At 46.4% G+C, this 12,079-nt stretch overlaps 1 protein-coding gene across 1 annotated transcript in view; it reads left to right on the forward strand.

The window, feature by feature from the left end:
* LOC133375024 (trichohyalin-like) overlaps positions 1–12,079 on the forward strand; it is a 37,275-nt gene that overhangs the window by 5,136 nt on the left and 20,060 nt on the right. Inside the window, exons 2-9 of the mRNA XM_061606476.1 lie at positions 745–811; positions 2,086–4,250; positions 5,269–5,314; positions 5,497–5,558; positions 8,311–8,356; positions 9,178–9,227; positions 10,503–10,551; positions 11,755–11,807. Coding sequence (XP_061462460.1) covers positions 755–811; positions 2,086–4,250; positions 5,269–5,314; positions 5,497–5,558; positions 8,311–8,356; positions 9,178–9,227; positions 10,503–10,551; positions 11,755–11,807 — 2,528 coding nt within the window. The 5' untranslated portion in view covers positions 745–754. The remainder of the gene's footprint in view (positions 1–744; positions 812–2,085; positions 4,251–5,268; positions 5,315–5,496; positions 5,559–8,310; positions 8,357–9,177; positions 9,228–10,502; positions 10,552–11,754; positions 11,808–12,079) is intronic.

The following is a 12,079-nucleotide window of genomic DNA, read 5'->3' on the forward strand; positions in this document are numbered from 1 at the left end:
TAAAAATACAAATTAGAAATCAAAAGGAATACCTAATGCATAAAGCAGTGGAAGCTCACGGACCGCTGATGGTCCCCGAATAGTGGATCACAGTTTGGGAAGCCCTGGGTTAGATACACTAGAAAATGTCAGTGATTGCCAGCGGATTATGTCAAACTCTGCCTCCATCTGTCACCATTTTGTGACTGGCTTTGTCCCTGCAGCACCATTTTGTGACTGGTGATGGGCCTTAACAGTTTTCAGCCATCTGAGGTGGGCCCTGGGGATAAAAAAGTTTGAGAGTCCATGTTCTGTGGGTTCATGCCCACAGTCCTTTTTGCTGGATTTACTCATGTGCACCCGGATCCGTTCCATGTTGTGGGGTGGAGGTCTCAGGAGGAATGGCTAGCGGTGGAGGTGTAGCCATTTTGTGTTACGTCACACACTCCGTGGGAGCCGTTCTGTGTTCTGCCACACACACACACACACAGAAGCCATTTTGTGACTGACAGCCATGGCGCTTTCTCAAAATTCCAAATATGCCCACTAGCCTAAAAAGGTTGGTGACCATTGTTTTATGTGAACTACTGGGGTTTTCAGGGAGATGGCTGGGTAAAGCATGTAGAATTGAGGGAGGCACAGAAGTAAAGGGGTGTTAGAGGGATGTGCAGGCCTATTGCAGAATCCACCTATTGCAGAACCCGTTGGAGATGGGGACCTCCTGTTATGACCTATGCCCATCTCTGTTTTTTCCTCTTCCTCAAGAGGTTTCAGAATGGAGAGAAACATGAGGAAATTGAGGAAACCTGCTGCTAAGGACACCACAGAGCAGGTAATTGGAATGGGAGCAGGGTCTCTCTCTCTCTCTCTCTCTCTCTCTCTCTCTCTCACTCACTCTCACTCACTCTCACTCTCTCTGTCACACTCACTCACTCACTCTCACTCTTTCACTCACTCACTCACTCACTCTCACTCTCTGTCACACACTCTCACACTCTCTCTCTCTCTCACACTCTCTCTTCCACTCACTCACTCACTCACACACACACACAGAGAGAGAGAGAGAGAGAGAGAGAAGGGGGTTGAGTGTAGGTGGAGGCATACAGCTTAAATGTTGCAACACAGTTTAGCTCTCTGTATCGCTACCTCAAACTGCAGTCTGTTTTCATACAGTTCTCCCGTTGTGGGCTGTTACCTGCTATTTCAATAACAAAGGAGATACTTGCCAGGACCATTACAGTGATCTCTCACAGTCCTACTGGTTCCATTAACCCTCTCCTGTCCAACCCTAGACACAATTCTGCCAAATTTGGTTAAAATCAGTGGAGTTCTGAAAGGTTAAGTCCATCATTGTGATCCAAAAAAGCATCCAGTTGTACCCAAACATAAACAACCTCCTCCTCAGTCTCAAGGACCATCATGCAAAGTTTGGTTACTATTCTACTTCAGATGAAACCAAACCTAGTCCAAAGTCAACTCACAAGGGCAATCTAAAAAAGAAAATTTGGTTCACAGACTAAGGCCAAAACACAGCAAAATCCAGACATCAGGCAGACTATAATCAGAGCATTGGTGTTATTCCAGCACTCTCTGCCAGGAACTGGAGACTTTTAACCATGAGCCTCCAGAGTACAGCCGCAGGCCAGTGGGATTGCCTAAGGAGTGTACTTGTGAGGAGCAGCTTCCTTACAAGTATGCCAGAGCTTGGAAAAGTTGCTTTTTTGAACTACAACTCCTATCAGCCCAATCCAGTGGCCATGCTGTCTGGGGCTGATGGGAGTTGTAGTTCAAAAAAAGTAACTTTTCCAAGCTCTGCAAGTATCCCTTTACTCCAAGGAATCCTTATTCTTCAGGTAAGCACTTCAGCATCTGACAGCTGACGGGGCCTGACCTTTAGCAGCTGGTGCTTCCCTGGAAGTGGTGGTGGCTCAGCCTCTGCTGCTGATTCTGTGTGGGGGTGGGGGATAAATAAAATAGGGGGATAAAGTTGTATTTGTTATATGTAAAATGGAAATAAATAAATATATAAAAAAGAAAATAGACAAACAACTTTCCAAAATATATAGTAGATAGTAGAATTTATCCCCCATCCCTGTCACATTGCAGGATGAAACAAAGAATCTAACAGAAAAGGAGAAGGTAATCAGGAGAGAAGTGAAGAGTCTACTGCAGGGCGAACTGGAAAAGCTCTTGGCCGGGGAGATTGAGGACGAAGGGGAGAGTACAGCACTACAACATGAAGCAGAGAAGCGCAAGGAGGAGGAGAAGTCCAAGGAGGAAAGAGACCGCGTATCATTGCGCAATGCAGTAGGGAAAGCCACGCCGAGGGGAATATCTAAGGAAGACATGGACCGTATATCTTCAGAGTGTGCAGTAGGGAAAGTGATGCCAAGGGGGATGTCCAAGGAAGAAATGGACCATGAATCTTCGCGGGACACAGTAGGGAAAGTTACGCCAAGCGGGATGTCCAAGGAACAAATGGAATGTGTATCTTCACGGGACACAGTATGGAAAGGTACGCCAAGGGGGATGTCCAAGGAAGAAATGGAGCTTGTATCTTCGCGGGACACAGTAGGGAAAGCTACGCCAAGGGGGATGTCCAAGGAAGAAATGGAGCGTGTATCTTCGCGGGACACAGTAGGGAAAGTGATGCCAAGGGGGATGTCCAAGGAAGAAATGGTGCGTGTATCTTCACGGGACACAGTAGGGAAAGTGATGCCAAGGGGGATGTCCAAGGAAGAAATGGAGCGTGTATCTTTGCGGGACACAGTAGGGAAAGTGATGCCAAGGGGGATGTCCAAGGAAGAAATGGAGCGTATATCTTCGCGGGACACAGTAGGGAAAGTGATGCCAAGGGGGATGTCCAAGGAAGAAATGGAGCGTGTATCTTCGCGGGACACAGTTGGAAAAGTTATGCCAAGGGGGATGTCCAAGGAAGAAATGGAGCGTGTATCTTCGCGGGACACAGTTGGAAAAGTTACGCCAAGGGGGATGTCCAAGGAAGAAATGGAGCGTGTATCTTCACGGGACACAGTTGGAAAAGTTACGCCAAGGGGGATGTCCAAGGAAGAAATGGAGCATGTATCTTCGCGGGACACAGTTGGAAAAGTTACGCCAAGGGGGATGTCCAAGGAAGAAATGGAGCGTGTATCTTCACGGGACACAGTTGGAAAAGTTACGCCAAGGGGGATGTCCAAGGAAGAAATGGAGCGTGTATCTTCGCGGGACACAGTTGGAAAAGTTACGCCAAGGGGGATGTCCAAGGAAGAAATGGAGCGTGTATCTTCGCGGGACACAGTTGGAAAAGTTACGCCAAGGGGGATGTCCAAGGAAGAAATGGAGCATGTATCTTCACGGGACACAGTTGGAAAAGTTACGCCAAGGGGGATGTCCAAGGAAGAAATGGAGCGTGTATCTTCGCGGGACACAGTTGGAGAAGTTACGCCAAGGGGGATGTCCAAGGAAGAAATGGAGCGTGTATCTTCACGGGACACAGTTGGAAAAGTTACGCCAAGGGGGATGTCCAAGGAAGAAATGGAGCGTGTATCTTCGCGGGACACAGTTGGGAAAGTTACACCAAGGGGGATGTCCAAGGAAGAAATGGAGCGTGTATCTTCACGGGACACAGTTGGAAAAGTTACGCCAAGGGGGATGTCCAAGGAAGAAATGGAGCGTGTATCTTCACGGGACACAGTTGGAAAAGTTACACCAAGGGGGATGTCCAAGGAAGAAATGGAGCGTGTATCTTCACGGGACACAGTTGGAGAAGTTACACCAAGGGGGATGTCCAAGGAAGAAATGGAGCGTGTATCTTCACGGGACACAGTTGGAAAAGTTACACCAAGGGGGATGTCCAAGGAAGAAATGGAGCGTGTATCTTCACGGGACACAGTTGGAAAAGTTACACCAAGGGGGATGTCCAAGGAAGAAATGGAGCGTGTATCTTCACGAGACACAGTTGGAGAAGTTACACCAAGGGGGATGTCCAAGGAAGAAATGGAGCATGTATCACCACTGGATGATGTAGGGAAAGGTACACCAAGGGGGATGTCCAAGGAAGAAATGGAGTGTGTATCTTCGCAGGATGAAGTAGGGAAAGCCACAGCAAAGTGGAAATTTAAGCAGGAAATGGACCATGTCACATTACAGGATGAAGTAGTGAAACTCATGGAGGAGAAGGAGGAGGACCAGGAGGAAAGGGACAGTGCATTATTGGAAGATGAAGCAAATCAACTCATGGAGAAAGAGAAAAAGGCAAAGCTTAGCTTGCGGTAAGAGCAGGGATGTGTGACAAACTCCCCCCCCCAATCGTCTTACTCTTATCTGTCCTACATGGGAAGATTTCAGCACTGCACAGTGTGTACACGTACACACTTGCACTCCGCCTACAGTGCTGGAGCGATAATTTCCCCCATTACCCTGAAAAATCAAAGTGATATTTACTTGGAATGGAACTCGTGTCGAAATAATAATCATGGCATATTCCCGAATGCATCTAGAAGCAAGACAGGGACCTGGTTAGCAATAAAACCATGGCAGAGTGAGAATGAAAAAATATGCAGATTCCCAGATAGAAGTGTGCTCCTTCCCCAGTCCTGCAGTTGCAGCGCTACCTGTGGCTGAGTCACAGTTTGGCTTAGCATTGTGTCCTAACCCAGGCATCTGGTTTATGCCTCCCAAACGAGCTATGAGTGTTAAGCCATTCAACAACCACGTTGTGCTGCTACCATGTTACCCATGGTTTGGCTTAACATTATGGGAAACTGGCATCCACAGTCAATGCACCCTCTTCCCACCAGCTGATGAGTGGGGGGTTAAATCCTGCTCAGTGTGGCAGGATTCAATGCAAACCGCATCCGGAATCAGGAAGGGCTTTGCAGTGGAACTTCCACTTTAGCAAGGTGCTTTGGAGTATCAGCTTCAGGATTTGCAAGTGCCAAATTACCTACTGTCATTGTGATGTTAGGTGATTGACAGGTGGGCAGCCTCACTTACCTGTCAAATATTGCCCATAAGGCCAATCCTGATAAAAGCCTGACCTCTGGAGGCAAAAAGGTTCCCCGCCCCTGGTTTATCTTGTCTACACTGACTGGCAGTGGCTGTCTAAGGTCTCAGGCAGGAGCCTTTCCCAGCCCTACCTGGAGATGGCTGGAATTGAACCTAGGACCTTTTGCATACAAAGCAGCTGCCCTTCCATTGAGCAACTGAATCTCTCCACACAACCTGAGTTCTTCCATTACCTGACTCCTGCCTTCTCTCCCCCCTGCCACCCCTTTGCTGTTCTACTAGGTCAAGTCAAAGAGGCATTGGAGGCTTGTGGGCTAAACACAAAGAGGTAAGATGGGCAAGAACTGGACCTCTCCGCCACCACCACCATCCCCTTGGCTCGGGCATCTGGTTGTCGTAAGAGGCAGAGAGTGGGTGTGAAGAGGAAGACTTGGGGGTGCACAATGGGGAAGAGGAGTCTTTTTTTTTTTACAAAAACCCCACAATCTTGCTTTTAACTTCAATTTGCAGAAAATGAAAGGGGTCGTAGAGAAACGGAGACTGTCTTTGCTGCCTCCTGGTTACTTTGCCAAGTAAGAATCCCCAGGCCCTGTTGAATGACTAGCCATCTGATTGATTAGGACACAGGGCACTTCCAGTCTGTCCCTATTTTCAGGTGGGATTCCATCACTTTCCAGCAAATTCCGGGTGCATAGTTACAGTTGATGGAGAGCTCTCAAGCAACAAACCTGCATCTCCCCAAACTATTGGACTTTTTGCTATAAAGTGACAAGAAAATACATTGGGGAGTGTGGGATAAGCCTTGCTTTGACAACATGATGTAACTACCCCGCACAAAAATTAGAACAGATGCTCATTAAATAGCTAATGACATCTAATCTCCTTGCAAGCATGAATGTTCAGTAAAGATGTCTGGAAGTGCCCAGAGTTTTGTAAACTTCTGATTGGGGAGAGAGGCTCCTGTTCGGGGGTGGCCTGAAAGCCCTGGGTCTTTGTGCTGGGCCCTAGATCTTATGCCCCTTCCTATAATAACTATTATTATTATACATTTATATTGCACCTTTCCTCCGAAAGGAGTACAGGGCAACCATTTTTAATTTTTTTTTTAAAAAGTGCTTCCAGAGTTGTTGCTGGACGTGCTGCAAAGCATAGTACAGAGAGACCCCAGGCACTCACCATCTTAATTTGCTCAAGAGACCTAAATTTGTATATAGACACATAAATCAGTGTGTGTCATTGCGTCGTAGGCTTGTGGCCTGAGCTGCGCAGAGCAGCGCTCCTGCTCAGTAGTGGCTGGTGCCCATTGGGACTGGTGGGGCAAAAGGCAGGCAGCAATGCATCTTGTTTCCCCTAAAACAATTACAGGTGTGAAGGGGAGGAGCCAGCTTATCTCGTGACCACCACCACTGTGATCAGAATGGAGAATGGGCATCCCACACACCTATGAGTCTTAGGGGGGAAAGTCCCTACTGACACTAGCGGGGACTTTTTTCTAAGCTCTTAGCCGGCAGTTTGGGGACAATCTCTGTTCCAGTCACAGAAGGATGGTGAGGAGAAAAGCCTCCCCTTCCCATTTACCTTCCTAGTAAGAACTGGGTCCTTCTACCTGTAATTATATTAGGAAAAACAAAGTGCATACCTGCCTGCAACCAGTAACGGCTGTTGGCCTTTGGGACTGATGGGGCGGAAGGCAGGGAGCCCAAACTGTAAATGGTGCCATAGCCAATGACAAGCAGAGCCAACTAATTCTAGTTTTGTCCCCATCCTCCTCCCTGCTGAGTCCTCCAAGCGACAAAACTGAGACTAACTAAGTCTAAATCCACTAAGGGACAACACTGAGACTAAGGAAGAGGAAGATGCACCGAGCAGCGCTCCTGCTCAGTAGTGGCTGGTGCCCATTGGGACTGGTGGGGCAGAAGGCAGGGAGCCCAACAGTAGGTGGAGCCAGAGCCAATGACGGGCAGAACCAACCAATTCTAGTTTTGTCCCAATCCTCCCTGCTAAGTCCTACAAGGGCAACACTGGGAATGTGGAAGAGCAGGAAGCTGGTGGGCAGTGCCGCCCCTTGGACTGGCAGTGACTATGAAGGCGTGCAGGTGGGGCTGGCTGAGGATCGACTGTTAGGCAGTTCCTCATCTGCCCAAACAGACTGATCTCCACTGCCCCCCCCCCCGAATTAAAATTCCGACTGGTCATCCCTCCATGAGCAATTCCCTCCCCACATTTATTTATTTATTTTATTTGTATCCCGCCCTTCCTCCCAGCAGGAGCCCAGGGCAGAAGACAAAGCGCCAAAAAACTTTAAAAATCATAAAAACAGATCTTAAAATACATTAAAACAAAACAGCCTTAAATATTTTTTAAAAAACAACCTTAAAAAAGGGTTAAAAACATTATTAAAAAACATATTAAACAATTCTAACACAGATGCAGACTGTAGGGTCTGCTAATCCTTCCCCACAGCGTCTTGCCCTCCCGCCATGCCCTTCCTCCAGTTGGCACCCAGTTTCATGGAATAGCGTTAAAAAGCAAACCATTAGCAATGCCAGGGGAAGCAGATCAGTTTCCACAGCCAGAGGCTTTTTAGTCAGTCAGTGCTAATATAATTTCCGGGAATAATTCACCACCACCAGGGATTATAATTATATCAGAAATTTCCCTCTTCTAGAGTTCATCAGTCCTTTTTTTAAAAAAAAATCAAAGGTAATTTATACAGTCTCATGGGAGGGTCCCTATTAGGGTGTAGATGATTCACAAAAGGCACTAGAGCTCAGGGACTTAATTAACATTAATCTTAATGTTGGAAGATTCAGGACAGACAAAAGACAGTGCTTCTACAGCACAGCACATAGTTTAACTATGGAATTTGCTACCACAAGTGACAGTGATGGCTACCAACTTGGATGGCTTTACAAGAGGATTAGACCAATTCATGGAGGAGAGAGCTATCAATGGGCACTGGCCAAGATGGTTATGCTGTCCCTTGTCAGAGGCAGTATGCCTCTGAATAGTAGTTGCTGGAAACTGCAGGAGGGGACAGCACTTTTGTGCTCAGGTCCTGCTTGCTTGTTTCCCATAGGCATCTGGTTGGCCACTGGGAGAACAGGACGCTGGACTAGCTGGGCCACTGGCCTGATCCAGCAGTCAGGCTCTTCTAATGTTCTCATGACCCTTCCATGTACATGGCACCTCTGTTGGTGCGATCTAGGCCACCTGCTGCCAGGAAGTGATAGGGAAGGGACGGACATCCTAACTTGGCTAGACTCCACTTTCTTTCAGGCAACAGGATTTGTCTTTGACCTAAACCTTATTTCCTTCTTCAAGGTTATCTCAGATGTTTACCCCAAATTTTTCTGGTCTCCAGAACACGGTAGGTCTGTGCATTCAAGTCTCAATTTGCTTCATCATTCCTGAACGTTGGGCTAAGTCACGTTTAAATATCAGGGAGGGGTGCCAACTGGCCTGGAGACTCTGCCAGTCTCCTTAAGAGGAGGGCCACATTCCCTTTGGGGCAACCTTCCAGGGGCTGCATTCCAGTACTGGATGGGGCCAGAGGCAAGTGAAGGCAGAGCAATGAATGTCAATTTTACCTTTGTATAGTAGGTTAGTTTCTACATGCACTCATGCACCCCTCTCTATCCAGGCAAGCAAGAAGCATTATGAGAGTTTGAGGACATGTTCCAGCTAGAGAAAAACACTTAAGGAGGGTGTGAAGTAAGGCTAGTGAGGGGTGTGGCCTGGGGAGAGTGGGTGTGGCTGGGGAGAGTCCCAAGCGCCAAACAGAGGCCTGGAGAGTTGCATTTCGCCCCGGCCTGATTTTTTTTCCCTTAGGAGTTTTGAGGTGGGGAAGAAGGCAAATAAGAAAATAAGGTTGTTGCTTAATTTGCACAAATTAGCCGTGTGTATTTGTACCTGTGCGTTTGTTTAGAAGATTTCTTACCTGCCCTTTTCCATAATATTTCAGGGCAGGTTACAACGATAAAACACAACTGTTACAACCATCAAACGAGGAAGGGGTAAAACAAATTAAAAGTGACTCCATATATAAAAACAATGGGTGGTATTCAGCACTAGTCCTGCTCAGAGGAGACCCACTGACATTAATAGACATGCCTTTTTGCATCTGTAATGAAGGGTGAGATGGAAGTAACTTGCAGAGAGTCGCTTCTCATCTATAAATGTTTATTGCAGGAAACTTCAGAAGCACCAGGAAGATTTCAGAAAAGAGATAACCAACCAAAGTATGAGACAAGAACGATCCTGGGATGCTACACCCACTTTCAAATCCATGGGTGGGGGGATGCAGATGTTGCCAAATGTTTCAGGGGAGAACAGAGTCTCCCCATGGCATATGCCTGTCTATTTAGTCTACTAATAGGAACATAGGAAGCTGCCTTATTTGGAGTCAAACCATTGGTCCATCTACCTCAGTATTGCCTATACTGATTGGCAGTAGCTCTCCAAGGTTTCAGGCAGGGGTCTTGAACTGGGGACTTTCTGTGTGCAAATCAGATGCTCTCTCACTGAGCTATGGCCCTTCCCACCCCCACCCCCAGCCTTCCAAGATTGATAATTGCAAAGTCCTGTTCCCTTGGCGTTCCCTTAATTCGACTCCAGGATCAGTAATACCCTTCTTGATCAAGTTTAAATGAATGAATTTTTTTTTAAAAAAAACTGTATTTGAGGAGATGGATTCTGCAGTTCTACAAAATGGCAGAATTTAGTAATGGGCTGAGAGTTTCAGGGAGGATTGTTTTTTGTGTGGTTTTTGTTTCTACTTCTTTTAAAAAGCAAGGTTCTACCCCTTTTGCCATGGCCCTAAGGATGCTTCCAGACAACCTGTTAACTGAGCATTCACCCTGATTTGGCAATCCTTTAGGCACCCCCACCCTAAGCCAGAAAGGGCTTTAAACATGAAAACTAGCTGTTGGAGATGTGGGGCAAGAAACACAGATTTCTTACATAACACTATCATGGAAGTGGGAGGATATTTAGTACCTCATAACCCCTGGGTTGTATTTATGGGATTTCTGAAAGGCATAATTCCAGAAAATGCTTAAGAGGCGGTAATTAACTTATTAATTACCACAAAAATAATTATTGCAAAGAATTAGAAAAGGAAGTATGTGCCATCCTTATTTGAATGAATCCAGAAGATATGGTCTATCTATTGCAACAACGATTAAAATAATTAATTTTAAGAGATCACAGGCAGGTCGGCCATATGTTTACAGGAAAATGGGCAATGTTTGTTACATTTTGGAATGGTAAATATCAAGACAATTTACAAACATACGATGTTTTTAATTTATGGTCTGTCCTTCTTGTATTTCTGTTTGGAATAAATAGCTAAGTATAAGTACTGAATTTGTTTCCATTGTTAAATCTTTCTATTTATTGTGCTATAACTTGCTTATATACATATAAATATAGCTAGCACTTGAATTGAGCGCACAGATGCATGCCCCCAGAGAACAGGACAGATCTTTGACTTGGACTTTCTTTCTTTCTTACAGATTAGCTAGCCTGTTCAGCTTTGAGCCTTCTGGTAGCTCTCAGGGCAAGGTAGGATTCTCAATTTACCTCTTGTTTTGCACCCTCATGCATGAACTGTGGGATCCCTTTGCACACTGGAGATTGGTCCATTAGGGCAAGTGGGGCAGTGCCCCACCAACCTAAGCCTTCGCTTAGCCGGCCGACCTATCTGCCTTCTAGTCCAGGGGGTGGCACTGCCTATCAGTTTCCTCTTCCTTAGGCTCCATGCTGCCCTTGTAGAACTCAGCAGGGAGGAGGACGGGGAAAGAACTAGAATTAGTTGGGTCTGCCTATCATCAGTTCTGGTGCTCTCTACTGATGGGCTCCCTACCTTCCACCCCACCAGTCTGAACTGGGCATGAGCCACCACTGCCTTTATATTTAAAGATGGGGGTGAAACCAGGAGTGTTGCTAGGTGATGGAATAGGTAGACATTTGGTCTGGTCATCCTTATGGCCTTAAAGTGTCTTAGAGATACACTGGGGCTGTAAGCTGGGGGTTGCAAGGGATTCAAAATAGTGAGATTTGAGGGACTGATAAGCGGGGAAAGTTTTTTTTTTAATTTATAAGAGAATTTGTATCCTGCTCCTTCCATCCTTTATGGATTTTTACCACCTCTAACAATATCATAGACCAACAAAACCACAAAACAACCTGCAGAACAAAAGCAGCATTTAAAAAAAATGAAATAAAATCAGCAGCCAAATAATCCAAAGTTAACTGCAGATAAGTCAGTTCAGGAGATATTTTTATAAAAAGCACATGCAAACAAGCGGACTCCTAAATGTGGAGCAGAGAGTAATATGACAGATCTCATGGGGTGAAGAATTCCACAGTCTAGGTGCCCCTGAAGAGAAGGCTCTGCCACATTTCCCATGTCTTCCACATTTTCAGCCAACAGAGGCGCACAGAGCAAGGCTACCCCCAATTAAAAAAATGTTGTGTGGGAGGAGGTAGTCCTTAAAGCGGTGTGGGGAACCTGTGGCCCTCCACAGGTTGCTGAACTACAACTACCATCGTCCCTGGTCATTGGCCATGCTTGCTGGGGCTGATGGGATTTGTAGTTCAGCAATGTCCAGAGGGTCAAAGGTTTCCCATGCCTGCTTTAAAGTATCTTGGTCCCCAACCATTGAAGGCTTTATTAAGTGTTCACAGAGCTGTGTACTGGCAAGGGGTGGCAGAGTTTCCAGGGTGGGGTGGAGAATCTCTTCTAATGTATTAATGTTATTGCAGAAACTAACACTGATGAGGAGAGTGCCACCCCAGAGGGATCTCCTTTCTCCAAGGTAAGAAAGCAGAACAGCTCTGGGATCCTGTGGGCACTTTCAAATTCATGGCAAGGTGCATAAGTGTTATCAAGAACCTAGAGCAGGGATAGGGAAAGTGTGGTTCTCCCATCAGCCCAAGCTAGCATGGCTAATATCTGGGGATGATGGGAGTTGTAGTCCAGCAACATCTAAACGGTCTCAGCTTTCTCACCCCTGGTCTAGGGCAGAGGTAAAGAAATGGATCCAGCCAGCAGTCAGTGTTGATAGGTGGGCAGGGTGACCCACCTGTC

Source organism: Rhineura floridana, chromosome 22 (genome assembly GCF_030035675.1).
Source record: "Rhineura floridana isolate rRhiFlo1 chromosome 22, rRhiFlo1.hap2, whole genome shotgun sequence".
Lineage (NCBI taxonomy): Eukaryota > Metazoa > Chordata > Lepidosauria > Squamata > Rhineuridae > Rhineura > Rhineura floridana.